This window comes from Calonectris borealis, chromosome 6, assembly GCF_964195595.1.
Source record: "Calonectris borealis chromosome 6, bCalBor7.hap1.2, whole genome shotgun sequence".
NCBI lineage: Eukaryota > Metazoa > Chordata > Aves > Procellariiformes > Procellariidae > Calonectris > Calonectris borealis.
Window position 1 is genome coordinate 4,796,951 of NC_134317.1, and position 20,387 is coordinate 4,817,337.

Below are 20,387 nucleotides of genomic sequence, written 5' to 3' on the forward strand. Positions count from 1 at the left end.
AAGCAGACAAATGAAGAAGAAAATCAAATATTTTGTGGGAAGCATATGGAGGAGTCCTCCTAGGCCTGTTTTCATTATGTTTCAAAGCCCTTTGGACAGACTTCTGAAAAGCAGGATGTCTGGCAGGCTCCGGGATGGGGAAGAGCGAGGTGCCTGGCTGCTCTTCCTGGGCGTAATGGCAGCCTCCTTTGATCAGATGGAGAATTCTATTATCTAATCCTCTACAAAAGTTCTTTTAAAGTCATAAGCTGGTCAGATACACTCCTCAACAGCTTTTATTTTAAAATAAATAAACTTTAAAAAAAAATCATTTTATTGAAATGGAAACACATCACCAAACAACATGAAGTAAACTTACCTGTGTATCCTGGCCAATCATGATCTGCTTTACTGCATTCTTCTGTTACTAAAAAAAGCAGTATTTTTATTATTTTTAAGAGAAGAGCAGAAAATGGTATCTTATATAAAAGCTGCCTGTCTGCATCATGGACTATACATGTGTGAGAGCTGATGCTTTCTGCCATTGCTTTTTTTTAGTTACAGATTTTTCTTTAGCACTTACGTACTCAATTCACATGCCTGCCTACAGATTTTACCTGTTCTGACAAGGAGTACACAGATAATTGCTAAAATAGAAGTTAGCAGGAAATTTGGGGGTCTTTTTTTGTTTCTGAATTTGACAAAATTGTTACACTTCCCTTGCATATTCTAGTTTTCTTAGGTAGGTGATATCCTCTTGTATGTAAGTAATGCTATTAGCAGCGATGGTGCTTTGAACTGTCATTTCATACCACTTGAAGTTAATTACTAGAAAACTCGGGTTTTCTTTTTTATATTAACCAGTTTCATAGAAAGTGTATCTCTTTACTGAGGATGACACTGTGAGGTAGGAATAACTACAGTAAACTGAAGAGCAGAGCAATTGAGCCTTTGATCATGCGAAAATGTAAGCATGTGTTGAACTTTACACTTGAGCATTCCCACTGGCTGTACAGGGCTTATGCAGCCGTATTTCAAGGGTCCATGGCTTGATAGAGATTTGAGAAGTCCTTAGCAGGCTCAGCAATAAAACCCAGATATCCTATCAAGCCAGGGTGCTTTAAGTCTTTGCTCAGACTGCTTAGCAGGCACAGAATGAGGGAGATAGTATATTTTTAGCTTTTAAATTCAAAGAAACCTTCCAATTAAAGGAATTCTTGACAATTTTAAATGCTCTGTTTGTGCAGTGTTTGCATTGAATGATGAGGAATAGTGCGAGTTTGATTTTTCTTTCAGGCTGGAGAAAAACCTATCCCGTTTACTTTGTATTCTTGCAGTTTAAAGCATCAAAGGGTATAGTTTATATTTACTGTTCTCTGTAGTTTCTCCGAAATTATAAGAAAAACAGGCCTCTTATCCTGTGGTATTGTGAGTGGAACAACAAACGTATCAGCATTGATATAGCAGGAGGTTGCTTTCAAAATAATTGCAGAGGATGATCTGATTTTTGTGATTTAATAACTCGCTATCTGCAAAGTGATATAGATTTGTATGAGGGTTTTTTTCCTGCTATTGGAGGCAGTGAAACACAAAACTTGAAATAGTTGGTTTTTTTTCACAACTCGGGGGAGAATTCTATAGTGTGAAAGAACATGGGATCATAGGACAATTCAGGTTGGAAGAGATCTTTGGAGGCTATCTAGTCCAGCCTCCTGCTCAAAGCAGAGTTGGCCATGGGCCTGTGATACCTATATCCAACAGAGTATGTAATTATGGAATACTTGAGTATTACGTGATTTTTTTTGTAGTGTCTGCATTTAATCTAGTGCAACTTCTAGTTTACGTTGGGGGATGAGACTCACGAGACTGTCATTTATATTCCTTTACATTATGAAATGTACTCTACAGCTGATTTTTCTCAAGACTTGGATTCTGTGCAATCAGAAGCCAGGCCAGTATCTCTAAGTGTAGCAAGTATTTTCTTGGACTGTGTTTTGGGATTATGTATAAAATACATAAGTATTTATATTTTATCTTAGTGCCAACAATGCCTTCATTGGCATTTTTTTCTGCAAAGATTTAGTAAGTTTGATAGTTACTATGGAATACTTACAAGTGTATCCTTCCTGCAAAGAATTGAGAGAGTTTTGTTGGTTTTTTTTTCTGTTGGCATTTGAAAAGCAGAAAAAAGTGACTACTACAACAGAATTTTATTAATGAATGATTTACACTGGTTCCAGCTGTGACCATGTGATTAGTCCTTCACTAAGCAACAATGGGTATTTTCTTTCTGCTTTTATTTGATTTCCAAGAATGTGTCATCTGTTACATAAACTGCTGCCAGTATACCCTGTGTAAACTGGTATTTTTTATTTCCCTGAAGCCTAAGATGAATACCCACCCATATCCTTCTGGAAATACTGTTTTAAAGGAATTGGGAATTTTATTGACTATATCTGATTCAGCATGCCAAAATCATAAAACTTAAAATAGTTATTAAACGCACTAGACTGTTGGATGCCTTGTTCCCTGGTAGTGCAAAAGATGGATTATTTTCACTTTTACATTTCTATCTTAATATTTTATTACAGCAATACAATGTGTTATAGAGGTGGACAAGCCCGCAGATTGAAATGTGGATAGTCCAGATTGTTCCTTTCCCTCGACCATATGGTGTAGTTCTAAAAGCCTTTTGTACGCTGTCTGTTCAGTTAATTGTAAACTCGGTCTTTAACGTACCTTAAAAATGAGATATATGTGAACTAAAAGTCAGCATATCCTTTGGTAAGTAAAGTTTGCTAAAATATATCTAAATTCACAGTCCTGGTCTCTTGGTAGATTTTCTTTCTGGGTGAATTTGAAAGTCTTTCACGGTTTCTTGGTAACGAATGTGAGTATGTGCATGTGGAGGGACAGGTTTTTCCATTTCCTCCTCGGGAAGGGGGGGAGATTTGAGTATATAATGAACATTTCATAATATTTTTGCTTGGCAGACAGCTCTGCCAGTGGGTGATGTGCAGGAACATCGAAGACTTCTGACAGATGGATGGTAGGACTGCTAATACACCTACACACGTTTCAGCGTCTGATGTTCCCGGTGTTTCTCTGATGCCCGAGAAGCTTGTGCTCACACTTTGGTCTGATGTTGCCTGGTGCGGGGCTTTAGAAGAGCAGAACCATGTCTCGCTCTGGATTTTCATATGCCACAGAGAAGGGTGATTTATTATAGTCCTTGCGAAGTGAAGCATTTATGACGGAGGCAAACTTCTATTTGTATGTAATAAAGAGTTAAAAATTAATTGTTAGAGAGTTTCAGAAGCAAGTTTATTTTCTGTTGTCTCACCATAAGAAGCTATTTGGGAAAAGTGACTGTTTTCGATGAAGATAAGGTTGATATATATAAAGAGGAAAAAATAAATGAGTAGGAGTTTCTCACTGAAACTGATTTTCTGTGGGTCCCAACCTGTTTTTAAGCATTGGAGAGCGTTTGCTCATTAGTGGCAGTTTCTGTGGTAGGCAAGGCTCACATCATTTGTGGCTTTGGAGATGAAAATTCACTAAAATTGAAAAAAAAAAAAAGGAAAGCCAAAACATTGGGAATCAAGCAAGAAGTAAATAACAGTAGGGGAGGGTGAGACTAATGTGCTGTGAGAGGCCTCTCATAATGAAACTTATTGATCTGTACTGCATATCTGAAGTTTTCAAAGGATTTCAGATATTTCTTCTATCACTAGCTGAATGCAAAGGAACGGGTAACCTTAGGGGATATTAGAAAGGAAAAAATGCAACTTTTTTTGCCTGCAGAGATTAAATAAAATAACTCTTGACCTTTGTTACTTTGTTATGCATGCAGAAATGGAGAGAGCTTCAGCAAGTCTTCTCAAAATGGAAACAAATAGTTACCAACAGCGCATCTATTTCTTTCCATTAGATAGTATGCGCATCGTGAAATAATGTAAAAGTCATGAATTTAAATAGTATGATGGTAACTAAACAGCAAAAAGCTGTTGGAGAACAGTAATTTTCCTTATGCTGTCTTTTTGTACTCCTAAGCATACGTGGTAAAATATTTTGCTTAGTAGATTCTTCTGAAACTTCACCTTTGTGGAGTGATGAAAAAAGGAATCGACTGGGTTCGTGTGCTGCAGAAGCAGATGCGGATCCTGCTCAGCTGAAGTATGATCAGGGGAATGCTGGATACGCTGACCAGTGTATACGGTGAAACGAGCAGCATCTTACTTCCTTTCTATGCTTTTTTGGCTGTAGCGTGAAATCAGCGGGAGCAAGAAAGTATCTGTGGGCAGAACTTCTGCTTCTTGCAATCCAAATAGTTCAGAAGCTTTGGAACGCAAGAAACCACACGTAATGCTTGAAGAATCCAGCTGTAATTTTGAGAGCTGAAAGTATTCACGAGCAGCGGCTGCAAGGGAGAGAAAAAGAACAGAAGATTGGGGAGATTGGAAAGAGGGTGTGGAGTAGAATTGATCAAAAAATGGATGACTCCTCGGCAACATGTTAAAAGGTGTTCCTTTTTTCTGATGGGAAGTTGAGATGTACTAAGCAAGTCTAATGAAAATGAGAAGAACGGGATGAAACGAGCCTTGAGTCGAATTGGGGGAAAAAAAACCTCAGAGGTGAAGAGGAAAACTTTGAATTTGATGTGAGTAAGGTGGAGGAGGAAGAAAGAGATTGTTGGTAAAGGTGTTTGAGACAGTTTGAGTGGAGAAGAATTGACAGGCAGGGAAGTGAGACCGGAGATTAGGCAAGGAAAATAAGGCAAGGGAGCCATGAAGCTTTGCTTCTGAACAGCGAAGAAAGGACTGTGTTGAAACTGGAGATTTCCTAGTGAGTAATGAAGTATGGTGGGGGAAGAGAAGAACATTTGAGGTTGTAGACCTAGCAGATAGGAGATGCGGTGGACATGTCCATATGTAGGAAAAAGTTGGAAGTGAGGGTAGTTTGAGACAGGAAAATTTGATATGCACCTCATCAAGGTAGTAGTTGATATGCTGTAAGTCTCTCCTTTGTAGATTTTATTGCATCATTGAAAAAGTTTAAAGAAGAAAAAAAGGTGATGTAGGACTAAGGTAAGTACAACAGGAAGTAATTAGAAAAGAAGGTGAAATAATTAGAAAAGAAGGTAAAAGATTAGGAAACAAAATAGAAGATGTTATGAAACATAAAGGAAAAGAGGAAATCAGGGATTCAGTCATATGAGAAACAATTCATATGGTTTCAAGAAGTGTGGATTTTCCTTTTGAAGGTGGAATTTATCAGCTCACCAGATGAAGAATGATATTAATAGAGGACACAAAATTTTGTCTCATTTTCAGTTTAAAAAAAAAAAAAAGAAATAATGAAAGTACAATCTGGGTAAAATATGTATTTGTATTTTCTTACAAGGGCTTATGCTAATGAAAAATTAACACTTGTTCAGAACATTTTTTCACGTGTGGCAAAATGGCAAGTAAATTCCTGCCAGTTTAAAAGACACGTGTATTGTGGTGGCTGGAAGTAGGGACATAGGAGTCACTGCTCCTTTCTTCTGCTCTTGGCTTTACTATAAAACTGCTGTTGGAAAATTGTGCGAATCACAATTTTTAATTCAAGTTTTCTCATCTGTAAAGTAGAGATAACAATACCTACCTACCTACCTCACAATTAATGTTTGTTGAGCTCTTCAGCATTTTTGGATGAACGCAGATAAATGAAACCTCTTGTTAATAATGGCAAAACACCAGGCAGAAGATGTAATACGATTTTGGGGTTGGGGGAAGGAGATAGAACAGTTATATTTTGTTGCTTAAAGCATATTTAAACAAAACAATTGAAAATGTTTGGTTAGAAGTTATATAATTATTAGGTTTATTTATCAAATCCAAGCATTTCTTAGAATTAGTTTGCAATTTGAACAAGTACATAGATCTAGTGTTTTGTTTCATCTTAAGATAGTTTAGAACTCCTTTGACTTTGAAGAGTTGAATAATTCCCTTGAATCTACATTCCCTTTTTGCCTCCATTGTAAGATGAATTCTTTATCATCTACCTGCATATACAAAACCAAACCAAGTATTTCTCTGCCGTCAAACTCAGTGTCAAGGTTTCTGGAAGGGCTGACGTGCTGTAGTTAGAGGTCGTAGATTTTGGAAGAACAACTCAGTAGGCAACAATAATAGTAACAAATAGATGAAATTCTGTGTATGTATGAGTATGTGTCTACGGTATAATTTAGGCCACCCAGTAATATGGTCAGGAGAAAATTTTTGGGAAAATTGTTGACAAAAGTAATCGAGTGAATTAGTGTTGAGTGATAAGAAAATCAGTGGGGGGATTAGACTTGATAAACCTTGTTTCTGAAGCTTTTTTCCTATTCAAATAGAAAATAGTCAAAATAACCTTTCTAGTTACAGTCAGGAAATGCTGTGTATATTCGCCAGCAAGTTTCTGAGAATCGACTGTGCCTGTAGACTCAAACTTTACAAACGTAGTGGTGTGTCAGCAACATCACAGGTGTCATTATAAATGTCAGCAGTGTGTAAGTGGTATTTGTAAATAAGCACAAACATGTGAAATGGCGTATGTTTGTTAGTCAACCATTACGCACCTTCAGTATGCTGAAGCCTGGTGCTTGGTTGAGTAGCTCATGTGAGTTGAATGTACACTAAATATCAAGTGGTGTTACACAGCTTGAAAAGAAAGAGAGCTTTAAAGAAAAAAGCAGACTTTTTTCCTAAGTCATTCTGTTAATGCCCAAGAAAATGCTTCCATGAGTGTTAAGAAACCAGCTGTCTATAGACTCTAGGAAAAATCATTTATGGATCTCTCTTGTCCATACTCATTCAGAGCTTCAGTGGGAAGGCAGAGTGCTGCAGCTCTGAAGAGTAGCTTGAATCAGCTTGCATGAATATTGCTCTCCAAGGATATTGGCATGCAAAACAGATTTTGTTCATCTTGGCGCATTTTGAATGCACCTCACAAATGCTTCGTAACCACTTTGAAATGAACAGGCAGAGTTTGGATTAGGTTCTCTTCAGCGGAAGCTAATGCGTGATCGATGCAGATAGGTGGAAATAACTCCTTTTTGCCTCTCAAAGCATTTGTTTGGTACTGCTTAATCTGGGGTATACCCTGTCTGCATTGGTTTCCACTGTATATATTTGCTGGAGGCAACTTAACAACAAGTTGTTGTCATTCTGAACATCCAACTCCTTCTTTTTTTTTTTTCCCCCGCCCCTTCCCCTCTCTCTTAATTATATTCTATCTCCAGTATTCAAAGTGGGAGAATGAAGTGTCTTCCAGAGCTATTTCTGCTTTGAAACTGGTTTAGCTCCACATTTATATAGCACCTTCAAGTATCTACCTATAACTGATCTTTGTGGGACCAACCTCTGCTTAAACAGCAATGGGAGGATCGGATCTGAGAAGATTCAGAAAGATCTGAATAGTTTACTCAGTAATAAGATAAGACCCTATCTTAGATTCGGATCCATTTTATGCAAGTGACTTTCGAAAATATCAACATAAGCAGATAACTGAAGATAGGTTTAACGTTATCTCCATAAGTAAAGCACTTGTTCACCTGTTTTTTCTAAAAATAGCCAAGTACGTGGTGTCCGGAGCCATCACCCCAGCACAGCAAAAATGCAGCGTCTTTTATTTTCCGCTGCGACCAATGAGTAAGGATGCAGTAATGTCTCTGGATCGTAGAGTAACTTCCAATATACCACCAATAAAATCTACTTAGATAAAGCAAACTTCTGGGGCCTAAATTTTCTTTGCTTGAATTTCTGCAGACTTCTAAGACTTCATTGCTCAGCAGAGTGTATTTGTGACATTAACTGGAAGAAGGTGCAGCTATTAAGGGTAGAAGTGTATGAAGGCGAGAACGGTTCAAAATTTTCCTTTTTCTTCTGTCAACTGGAAGGCAACACTAAGAAACTTCTTTAAAACTACCTGAATTCACTGGAATTCTAGGAAAGGCTAAGAAACCAAAATTGCATTTTTATATTTTCCATTTTAAAATTTTAATTTATATAAATTAAAATATAAATGATTTTTTTTTTATATATATACACACATATAAATGATTGTACTTCACCTTACCAGTTTCTGTTATGTGGCTTGATTAACAGGCAAGAAGTTTTCCTAATCCTAGTCCTAACGTTTGGTGTGTTTGGGTTGAAAGCCTCCACAGCAAAAGGGTTTCACAGCTTTCATCTAGAGCAACAGCGAACACAGCAGTTGCTAAGACTGTTTTAAGACCCGATGAGTAGTACTTGGTGTGTTTTCTCAATGTCTTAAGCACCACAATTGACTATTCTTTGTATATGAAAAAAACCATAATGAAAAATAATATCAAAGGTTTTAGCTGTAGCATGGCTTTGAGTCCGGTTGCTTGTGGAAGACTCCCCGAGATAAGCACAGCCTTTATTTTAGAGGTATTTCCAAGCTGTACATACGCTGTTGTTCTTCAGGCCTCCAAGAGCTGCTTATGGCTGCTGTGAATGCTTAACTGATGGTATTGCCAAAATTTCCCAATAGCCAGAATAACTGCACAACCCTTAAGTCTTTAGTACGAGTCAGAACAGATTTTTAACTTGCTGGTGAAACTCGTGATCTTTGTGACTTTGAAACGAAGAAGTGGGAATATTAAGCACAGACCTTGCGTGCATGAGGTGTAAATGGTTTCTCCTGTTGGCTCGTAATGGTATTTCTGGCATTTCATCGTATCAGCAATGTCAGTAAGAGCACTTACTAATAGCCAGCTAAACTTTAAATAGTTAGGATTTTCCAGTAATGACCTTAAAATAGTTTCTTCAGCTCTGAGCTCTGCAGTGAAGATGTTTTTATCTGCACCCCAGTAGTCATGGCCATTATAAACCATACTTAATGTTCTTAACATTGTACCGGTTTGCAGGAGGAGCATGCTAGGTTCTGCAGGTTCTCCGGAGGTTCAAGTTGAAGTGGCTGGTGAGTGACAGCATCACTTTGGCTTTGTTGAACAGGATGTTAGATTTTGATAAGGGTTTTCAGATTTTAGGAGGAAAGTTTTACGAGCGTGGCCAGTTGACTCAGGCAGGGTAAGTGCTTTTCAGACTCTTTTTAGATAGGTAGAGAAGTGATTCTCGAGTGACACTAAAGCTGAAACCTTAAGTGAGTTTTACTAATATCTTCATGATTCATAATGAAGTAAAAATAAAAAAAACGCTGTTTTTAACTCTTTTCGTTAGCGACTACAATGCAGATTGTGTGCTATAGCCAGATTTTGTTGCGTGCAATAAAAGCAAAGTTTTTTAGGCACAGGCTTTCTGATGGTGGTGATTTTAATGGCGCTTTTCTAATATCAGCTATCTGATAGTCTTCACGGAAAAAATTTACATCTTGATGTCCTCTGTGCATGTCCTTGCCTTGCTGTTATCTGTGGCAGTGCTAAAAAGGACTATGCTCCTCTCATGTCTGTTAGGATCTCCCTCAGACATTAATATTTATTCTTTTTGCAGTATCTGTTTTAAAACATCAGCTCAGAACCTAAACTTGTTTACAAAATAACCAAAATAACCTTCCAAAACAGATTGTTTTGAGATGCTTGTATATCGCTTTTATTCATGAAAAAAAAATTCCCTGAAATGCTCACCATTTCGATTGACAGATGATAACAGACATCTTTCTTTAACTCATGTCAGTATTTTTCAGCTTTCTGCGATGTGTGTATCCATAGATACTTCCCAGTAGAGGAGGTAGACCCCTTAACTTTCTCATACTTGCAACGTAAAATAAAATGTATGAATATCCTTTTCTTCATTGCTTTAAGCAAATCCTTGGAAGTATTTTGCAGGCTCTGCAGACAACAGAATGGAAACAAGTGACTTAAGTCACTAGATTTGCTATTCTTGGGTCAGCAGAGATGTTGGGGAACACTTGCAGTGCGATGTCAGAAAGTGCTTTGGCCGTACTCCAGAGCCTTTAATATTGCTATAGCCTTTCAGAGGGCGTAGTCAAAACTTTATAGGGAAATTATTTACAGGAAGCATGGTGCTGCGCCACTAAATCAAATTGGCAAATCTCATTGCTCTAGATTTATGAATTGATGTGGATAACATGTCTTCTGTATGTCAAGTTGGAAATAGGATGTAAATATTATTAAAATGGAAAAATATGTTTAGCACCGTATAAAGTCCTCATTCAATGTTGTGTGATGTCTACTATTGAATCTGAGAGCTTTTGAGCGGCTTCTGAAAGAGTAACATGATGCTGACTGGACAGAAGTTAATGAGATGTGTTTCTGTTCTCATAGATTCATAGTGTGAAGCATTGGTTCAGGTCTCTCCTGAGAAGACAAGAGTTGAGCAAGTGGAAGACCAAAAATTTATTTCATCTGTTGAATTCTAGTACTTAATAGTTAAAATTAAGGACTTTTTTTGTGCAGGTAGCTTTGCAACATTGAAGTTACTTTATGAATCACAAGAATGTCACATCCAAACTGCTGTAGGGATCTAATACTTTAATGTTGCTTCTTATAAACAAACGAAAACCTGACGATTTATTCTCTTCACTTGGTGAAAGGTTTTGTAGCTTGGCAAAATCCTCATGATTATAATTTTAAATCGTGTGTGTTGCAAGTCTTGAGGTGAATAACATGGCAGATACATTTGGCACTCCTTTTGAAGTCCATTTTACATCATGATTGAATTTCATTTTGAAGTGACCTTACCGGCATGTGTTGTGAAGTTCACATATCTGTCCCTTGGTAATACTCCTCCGTGTGGGACTCCTCCCGGATTTCACAGTTGAACTCGATTTGACAGTAGATCTCATCCCATCCTTTTTGTTGACTCAAGGTGTGACTGAAGGTGCAGATCCTTTCATCACATATTCAAATGGATAGTTTCTGACTGTAAAATAAATCTGGCTTGTGCCCACTCAAAAGTTGCTGCCAAACATCTCAGGCTACCAAGCCTAATGTTTAAATTAATGTTTAAAAATTAATGTTTAAATTAACTCTTGCGATTCCAGCTTTTGCACAAGAGGAATGTTTCAAGTGCTAAATCCCAAATTTCCATGATACAAGAATGATTCACTGTTTATCATTTCAGGTTTTACTACTTTAAATTTGCTGTAGAAAACAAACCAACTTTTTGATGTAGGGTGATTATCTCACAGAGCAATTTATGATGGCTTCTAACAAGTGTTTTGTCTTTTAATCAATTAGCTAATACGAACTATAGACTAAGTCTTTCAAATAAAATTAGTTGAAATATTTACAAGTCATATTTTCAAGTGTATGTATATGTTTTTCAACTGGCTATGAATGCAATGGTATAAAGGTAATGCTTACCTTTCCCTACAGAAACTGGTCTGAAGCCCAGAATGTGTGGAACACATTTCTCATCGTATTCCTAATAAATCGGAAGAATTTCAAAATGCCAGCCCATTATTACCAGACTGGTGCTTTTTCTATAATAGGGAACTAGCAACTAATATGTCTCCTGTCAAGTTTAAAAATAGCGCTACATCTCCCATTACCACACCTATTAGTTCCCTATCCACTTGGAGATATTCTAAATCAAGTATCGTTCATCTATTTAAACCTAATGTAAGCCTTCAAGATCATCAAGATTATCAAATTTATAGTAATAGGTACAGTACTGGAAAAGATGAGTCTTGTAAACTGTGTTGAGCCTTCAAGTACTGTAAACACAGTCCAAATAAGTTGGATAAAACCAGCATACCATTAACCAACATTAGCAGTCTCTGTTAAAGTAAGTTATCATTATTCCAGGCTTTTGAATTACATGGCAAATGGGAGCTTATGATTAACTATTAAATCAGAATAACTAATTTTTGATCAAATGCAATTGCTAACCTTGCATTTTCAGATTATACTCTCGTATTGGATCTGTACTAGTTTTTGTTTTGTTGTTGTCCCCCCCCCAATCCTGTTACTGGCTGAAGAGCTACCCAAAATAATGTTAGAATTTTTTGTGGAGATAACGGATTGTTTAATATCTACTGCTCAGCAGCATACTCATGTTGAGTAAATCTATTGGGACCATTAAAGGAGGGAAGCACTGGAAGAGTAATCCAGTTTGCTGGCAATGGGTAGTCGTGGCTGTAGTCATTTCCCTGGCAGAGCATGGCCCCTGGTTCTCCATCACACCTCTTCTTTGTCTTTTCCCCTTCTCTTTTGGCTTAGAAATGAAGAAAACTTTCTCCTAATTAAACATGAAAAATACCTACTTTGCCTTTGTTAATCTGAACTCACAAAAATACTTTACAGGCTATTTGTTTTCCCTGATACCCTGTTCTGAGTACTACTTAGTCCCATGTGTACCCCTTAGGAGGTCAATTAGAGACATGCAAACCGAGTTGTGTACTGTGATTGTGGTTCACAAGGTACTGGGGATCAGAAGATCGGTTAGTGAAATTTCCCTGAAAATGTCTTTTGAGCGCTGTGCTCCAAAGGGGGATGTATGTGGTTTTGAGTTAACCATCAATGTGATACACGGATGGGTTTTTTCCACTGGAAAAAAAAAAAAATTGCAATAATTTACTTTTTTCAATATAGATTAAGATCTTCAAAGATGATGATTGAGGATGGCTAGAAGCATAGATGCAAAGTATTTGTGACAATCTTAGACTGTCAGGAAAGAAGGTGAAAAGAGAATTCTAAGGATTAATTTTTTTTGCTTTTTTATAGCTGAAAAAAAACAAATTTAATTTACAACAAGAAACGATGAAGGCCATTAGTGCTTTTGCATAGATAAAATAATAAAACAATTTAAATACTGAGCTTTAAAATGCATACTCTGCATATGCATTAGCAACTTCTTCATTAGGATTTATAGCAATATTGTTTACTTAGCATGCACAGGATAATGCGCAGATTTTACAGCATGTTACTTGCTAAATATGTAAAGTCCAAAAGGAGCCATTACAGTCTCTTGTGTCAGGGTGTCTCTGGATTAATAGCTGTGGGACATCTTTAAACTGTAACTTTCAATTCCTGCTGTTGCATTTCAGGGTTGAAAGCACAGATGTAAGAACTGAACCCCACGATCCTCCCAGTTTGCTTTTTAGTTAAGATCAAAACAATTGTTTTAAAATTCTATCGTTTGCAATTCTATTTGCATCATCTCAAGCGTTGCTGTGCTTCTCACCTATATGGGATGCACACCTGCCCCGCGCTCTGATGTGTGAGCATTTTGAGGTACGTAATTCTGAGAATGAGGGGGAAAAAAAAACTTGCATATTTTAGTGTATTACAAGCAGCTGATTTTTCAATATATGTGTATTTACAGTAATCTTAAAATAGTCACTGGAAGAATAACTTAACAGTCCTTTAAGCACGTACTTCAAATAAGTATCGTAAGTCAGTCTTGCACTAAAAGGGATTTTGAGGCAGAGTTCCCAGACGGGGGATCCCTTACCTGAGACCACTGGGACTTCCACCATTTTCTCCCATTCACTATTTTTATTTCTGGCTGGGAATTGATTGTCAATGTACCGAAGACAGTCTTCACAAACGTGTATGCGGACAATCAGCAAAGTGAAATTAAATATTGTATTTTAGTGTTTAGTGAAACAAAACCAGGCAGCGCAATCCACAGAGATTTCGGTGTAGACGGCGTTCAGCATCCTTGATGCCTGCAGGTAATACTAGTTTTTGGCGTTCCGTAGGTGTTTGCAACTCTCAGGCTGCGTGGATGGGGCAGACTGTGGTTTACGGGTGTCACCAGTAAATTAATATTCGTGCTGATGCAGACGTCCAAATAAAGGTGAACAATTTTGGTTTACCGTATTCTCAAAAGAGGTAGAGAATTTCTTGCTTTTTCCAGTTGATTTATATAAAAGATAAATTAAGTGGCATTCTCGTTTTGTGCACTTACACAGTTCAGTAATGACAAACCTTGGAGCCGGTACTTTTGGGTGATCTAAATACGAGTTAAATTTTGGTCAAACATTTAAAATGTGATTGTGTTTAAGGTATAGCTCTGGGGTTTCGGTGAGTCATTGTCGTGAGTGGGAGGGTAAGGCAGGCTCTTTCAATCTAGGTTTGTGTGTGTGAGCACGCCGCATCCACGCGTCGGATGGGTGCGTGTTGTGGGGCTGGGAGGGAGGGGGCAGAGGAAAGGTGAAGACCCTGTAATGGTCCTTCGGAAAATCCCATTTTATCGCACTGTGGAACATGAAAAGTTTTTGCCTGTATTGGGTGTTACGGTGTGTTTATCTGAAATCAAAGGTTGTAAGTATGTTTACGTCCACAATGCGTACCTGATGGGTTTTGTAGTCGGTTGAGTTACAAGATACTGAACCACGTGTGCTCTGGATACGGTGGTGGAATAAATTTCTCATACGTGTGGGACTGTGACCGTTAGAACAATCATTACTGAAACCATATACCTTATTTCCTGTAACTAATAGCAGCTCTCTACCTATGGAATATATTAACAATTATTCCTTTGGTTTTGGATTGTTGCTCAACTATTTTGTTGGACAGCTATTAAACACGATCTGTAATTTATGTTGTCTGAATACGTCAATGAAAGGAGCTAATTATGGCTTTCTGATGCGAGCTATGCTGATGCTTGTGAAACCGCACTTCTGTTTATAAGACAGAGTGAATGTGTGTTCTGTAATAAATCATGGAAAATGATGAGTTTTCTCTACCTAGGTTGGTTAACAAAAATACTTCAGTTGGTGATCACCTAGAGTTCAAAAAGAAGCCAGGGTTTCTGTGGCTAGTTGAACAGTTAATTCTTTCGTGCCATTAAAGTAAATATTTATTTATTACTCTGTATAGTACTCAGAATTTCACGGAAAGGAAAATTATTGGGTCAAACAGCAGTGGCCCGTTTAGGGACTCCATCGCTTGCCACTTTTCTGCAGCATGCTCACCGGGCGGTCGCGCTGAAGCCGATGACAAAAGTCCTGGGTGAATGTCGCTGTGAGACGCTGGCTTTCAGACAGCACCTAATTACCTACCTAAATTTCTCGGTACTTTAATATACCTCTGTATTAGTCATGTCGTTTTTGGCACTCTTACCACTTGGGAGGATTTTCTTATTTCGGATAGTTTCTTATTAACGTATATCCTGAAGAATGTGCTGCGACGTTTGGGATAGGCAGAGTAACAAATTTTCAAGGCAGAGAGTGCTGCAGCCCTGCGGACGGGGTTGAGGAACACCCAGGATTGCTGGCTCCAGAGAGGAAGCACTGTAATGAGAAAGGGGAAGCAGTTCTGTTTTTCTAATATTTGTTGTTTTCTTTGAAATGGGGAAAAGAATACCTGGAGTGATTTATATTTAATTGAGGATTGCATTCCATCAGATACGGTGAATGTTCTCAGGCCATTTATCAGCTGTGTCTTTTCGAGACCTCTGAGGAGTATATGGTACATATTTACCTTAACTTGGCTAGGTCAAGGGAAATAAAGCAAAAATAATAGATGTTATTTTTGTATGAACAAAACTGGAAGTCATGTGGGTGAAATATGAGGTAAATGACTGTGTCCTACCTCCTCTGTGTCTTTCTAAATACAAGAAATTATTAGTTATATATAATATAATTTCCTTTGCATTATCAGTGTATCTTTTTAAAACAGAAGATTTATTGGCTTTTTCATTGTTCCAGCTTAGTCAATCCCTGACGTCAACGTGACATATATTGTGCTGCCATTATTCTTTAGTAATTTCATATTTAAGTAGCATCTTGTAGAAAAGCAAAACAAGTACAAAACGTGCTGTAGTTACTCCTTACATAACGTTTTTCTAAATTGAATTTGATGCATATTGCTGGTAATGTATAAAGGTAATACAACACTAGGCTCCTACAAGCGCTAGTGAGGATTTTAGTGAGTGGTACCTAAATTTTTGGGGGGCGAGAGTTTTGTAAGAAAGCCTTTGAGCTTCAGATTGTCCCTGAAAAACGTGTTTGCTGGTTTTCACCCGCGTGTGCTGCTGCAGCGGGGTCTGCGAGTGTTACTGTGAAGAATTAGGCAGCAAGAACCATCTAACACCCACTCCACGATGCACCCACAATTTCAACCCAGTTTCTCAATGTAAATAGCCAAAGGGAGTTTATTGTATGGCAATATTTGTGTAATATTTGCATAACACGTTTTTATTAATAGATCTAAAGGTAGGGTAAAGGCAGAATAACCTAAATGTCCGGATCTTTAAGCAAGAAGGAAACCTGAGAACTGAAAATGTCTCTTACCGTCAGCATGTACAGTCATTCTCTGTCCCCATAAGGGACGTACAGTGAAAACCCTTGCAAAATAAAACCAAAGAGCACATTGTCGATTCAGCTAAACCTAGTGATAAAACCGGTTTCAGAACTAGGCTGATGAAATGCAATTTGATCAGATACTTCATGAACAAATTACTTTATTACTGATACTGCTAATGATTTGTAAATTAACTGCAACTCATTCTCCCTGAGTGACTGACTCGGTGGCATTTACCAACTTTTCACGTACCCCTTTTTTTGAGGGGCTGAATTTGCAAAATGCTTCCCTCTAGCCCTTTGAGTTAAATTTTTGGCGACATTTGATGACAAGCGTAGCATGATTAATTACAAATTCTTCCTTAAGTGAATAGTGCATATTCTAAAACACAGCTTGTGTTTTTATAGCAGTTATTACCCTGCAGGCTCCAAAAGGGCTTTGGAGTAGAGAGTATGATTTCGGTTACATCATTGTAAATTCAGAAAACGTCAGTGATCTCAAAAGTGTGATTTTTTGAAATTAGGTCAGTGGAAAAGAGATCAGAATCTGCTTTGCTACCTGAAAAGAAGCAAGCTCCAAAATGGAGTGAAGTCTCTGCTTCCAGAAGGCTATCCTTTTGCTTTTGAAAGGATCATACTTGTCCAAAAAAAAAAAAAAATTTATTTGAAACAGTATGGGGGGGGAGTGATTAATAAAGCAAATTATAACCTGAATCCAGGCTGGATTATGGCAAGAAAGTCAGAGCATGGAATACTTTTTCTCTTGCTGATTAATCTATAATGATCCAGGAGATCTACATCGCCGTTTCAGCTTGCACCATGATGGGCCAATGACTCAAAGCCATCTAGAGGTTTCTCATGTTCTCTCTTCTCTCATGTTTTGTCTTCCAATTAAATTTCTTCAGTGTTTGGATTTTTGTTGCTGGCTAGTTGATCTTTTGATAGCTACTATGCACTTGTAAGTATTTTTTTGTTTTGTTTTGACCCTCTCATTACAGAATACATTTTTTTTTTTAACCTGATCTTGAATTTAACTGAATTTCAAGGTGAAATGATGATTGAGATTTTCTGGAGAGTATGTAGTTCTCTGAATTCTCACTTCTTGTCACCAGAGGCTTTGAGAAGATAAGGATTACAGTGTGAAACCACTAGAAATTACAGGTCAGGAAATAGATGTACGGTCTTGCAATATACAGCATCAAACACGAAGCCTGAGCAAATAAGTTTAATGGAGAGTCCTCCCTTGTCAGGGTATGTTGAGAAGGAAACCATCAGAGGGGCAGTCGTGGATGGTGACTACCTTTCAGGGTTTTGTTTTCAACTTTTGTACGCGATGATTTTGCTCGAAGCATCTGAAAAGCAGCTTTTCAGTACCCCAAGTCTGTGACTCACGAAAGAGATGAGCAATAGTCACAGGGTTTTCATCTTTCCCTTCACTTCGGGCAGCACGTTTTGCATCCTGTTTGCGAGCAGCTCTGTGGCTTCTCATCTGAGACCTTCCTTAAGCCTGCGATACTGTTCTCTTCCAGCCATTTTGGAGTACTCAAAAAAAAAAAAAAAACGTGGTTTACAGCTCCTCTAGGGTCCGAGCGTGTTGCTCGGGTGGTGATCCCAGCTCCCAGTGATGCAGGAGAGTCCTGGGGGGATGCTCAGGCTGCATCTCCCCCGGCTGCTCTCTGGCTTTACCCAAATTACCATTATTTGAAACTGTTGGGGCTGAGGTGTGTTTGAATTGTTCTTTAGCTTTATCTACCGCCAGGAAAAGGGAGAAACTTACGTAAAAATGAATAAACTACATTGTATGGACATATCCCCTAATGTATGGAAGAATGATGTTTTTAAGAGTGTGTAAAGTAAAGCCGCTTTTAAATATCTGATTGAAAACAAAACAATAAATTCAAAATGCTGTATTGTTTTTAAGTCCTGCACATTTTGATTCATTTAAAAATTACAAACGGTATCTTTTAATGGTTGAAACTAATAGGTGTGATAATTTTGTCATCATAATTGTTAAGCAGCCTTTTCTGAAGTAAACTCATTAGTATAATATGAAGAATTAATTTCACGGGAAAAATGAGGACATTGTAAGGCCTTGCAATATGTTTCTGCTTTCTCCAATATCCTTTTCTTAAATAAAATAAACCAAGGTGTGTTTCTAAGGTAAAATACATCTCTATTGTCATTTTCAGAGTCCAAACGGATCTGAAGTACTTGGAAAATGAGTGTTCTTCTCATTGAAGCCTTTTATGGTGGCTCCCACAAGCAGCTGATGGATCTTCTCCAGGAAGAGCTACAAGAAGACTGTGTCCTCTGTACGCTCCCTGCCAAGAAGTGGCATTGGAAGGCACGGACTGCTGCTCTTTATTTCATGCAAACAGTGCCAACAAGTACTAATTACAGGTAACCCAGGAATTGAATAATTTCAAAGCTCAAATTACAGAGAGGCCTTCAACCAGGTCTCTTGAGCTGAATCTTCAGTTATGTGCATGCAAGCGTGGATGCATGGACAATACAGGATTTTCTTCTTGCATTGACTTCTTGGGGTATAAATACAGGAAATTACCGCCATGATTTAGAGTTTCTTAGACTACTTTGTCTTGCATTGCTAGTCCTTGAAAGTCTGAGAGTGCAAGTATATGGATACCTGTTTCTGTATACCTGTATATGTACATCTTATTTTAAAATTATCAAGTGACTTCAGTAATACTGAAAGGTTTAAACTGTGCTTCACAGATTAGTCGAAAGATGGCACGGATGTGAACACTGCCAGCTCCCTCAGTTGCCCTCCGCTGTATCTATTGGCAAGTCTGATTTATCAGAGTGTACTACTCGGGCTGTCCTGGAGGATTAAGGGAGCAGTTTTATCTTAATGACGGTCCGGTTCCGTAATGTGCCAGCAACGGTGGATGTCAATTACGCGTTTATGTACGTGGTAGATTTCTATCAGCTGGAACCTGGACTGATAAAAGCAAACTATTTAGGTCAACAGATAGCTATCGCGTAGTGAGAATCAGTCACTCCAGAACCAAGCTGTCTTTCAACCAAGCGATTTTCCTTGGCCTACGTGATCAGTTGAGATGCGGCGAGGTGATCGTATTGAGCAGTGACGTATCGCGTGGCACGGCGCGTGCTCCGCTCGGGGCGCGCAGCAGAGCGTCACGGCGCGGGTAGGAAGTGAGCAGCGCTCGGTTGGCTTTGCACCTTCACGGAGAGAGACCGTTCGTGCGCGGGGATGGTTTAACACAAGCAGCTGCCCTTCAGCCACAGAATGAACTTCAGGACTCTGGGCACACCTAAATGATGCGCTAACTAGTTACAGTTCAGAACTGGGTCTGGTGCTTGTTATCAGGAGCAAGTAGACATAGCTGGCTAGGGAAGGAATATGATTTTTCAAGAGTAGATCTTGTGCTATAGAAGGCTGCATTTGAACAGTGTTACACAACGTCTAATCTGTTTTGGAATGCATACTATATAAATGTACACCTTTTCTGTGCCTGCTTCTGGCTTGCATTTAAAATAAGATACCATCCCAAGCCAAATGTTATAATTAATTTTCCCCAGTTTGTTTTGTGCGAGGCATTTAGCGTTGGTTTCCTATTGCTTTTCTTTTGCAACAATTTTGTTTTGGAGGAGTGTATATGACAAACTGTTATGTAAATTTGTCTTGTATCACAACCACATCCTCCAACGCATCGCAATGTTATCTGTGTTCCTTCAAGGTCAGCAGCCCAAGCTGTCCAGCACTAACTGTATTAAACTAATCAGACATCACTCATAGACATACATTTCATTAGTTTAACTTACAGTTACATTGACCTAAGATAACTTCACTCCAATTTGTCAAGTAACCCACATCTTGGGGGAAGGGGGAGGGAATGATGACAAAAAAAAACCCCAAAACCCCACAAAAAACCAACAACCCCCAAAAAAACCCTCAACCCACCAGCTTGAAAACTCACTTGAAGTTAATAAACTTGCAATCTGTCATAGACTTATGTGCAAATATAACCTTTACTGACAGCAAATAAATCTGATCTAACCAATAGAGCATCTTAAAGAGAGGAAAGCTTTTTCTTTGCTGTTGCTGTTAGGGTATGATCAGACAGCATCAAATAGTCAAAGTTCACAAAGACGCGATGTTTAAAAAAGAGTATGTACCTTATCCTCGCAGGCAGGATAAAATT

At 38.2% G+C, this 20,387-nt stretch overlaps 1 protein-coding gene across 2 annotated transcripts in view; it reads left to right on the plus strand.

The window, feature by feature from the left end:
* Positions 1-20,387, plus strand: part of QTMAN (queuosine-tRNA mannosyltransferase) — a 200,617-nt gene that overhangs the window by 42,703 nt on the left and 137,527 nt on the right. For both annotated transcript variants that reach the window (XM_075152709.1, XM_075152710.1), the window contains one exon: positions 18,393-18,603. In XM_075152709.1, the coding sequence (XP_075008810.1) occupies positions 18,422-18,603 (182 nt within the window). In that variant the 5' untranslated portion in view covers positions 18,393-18,421. The remainder of the gene's footprint in view (positions 1-18,392; positions 18,604-20,387) is intronic.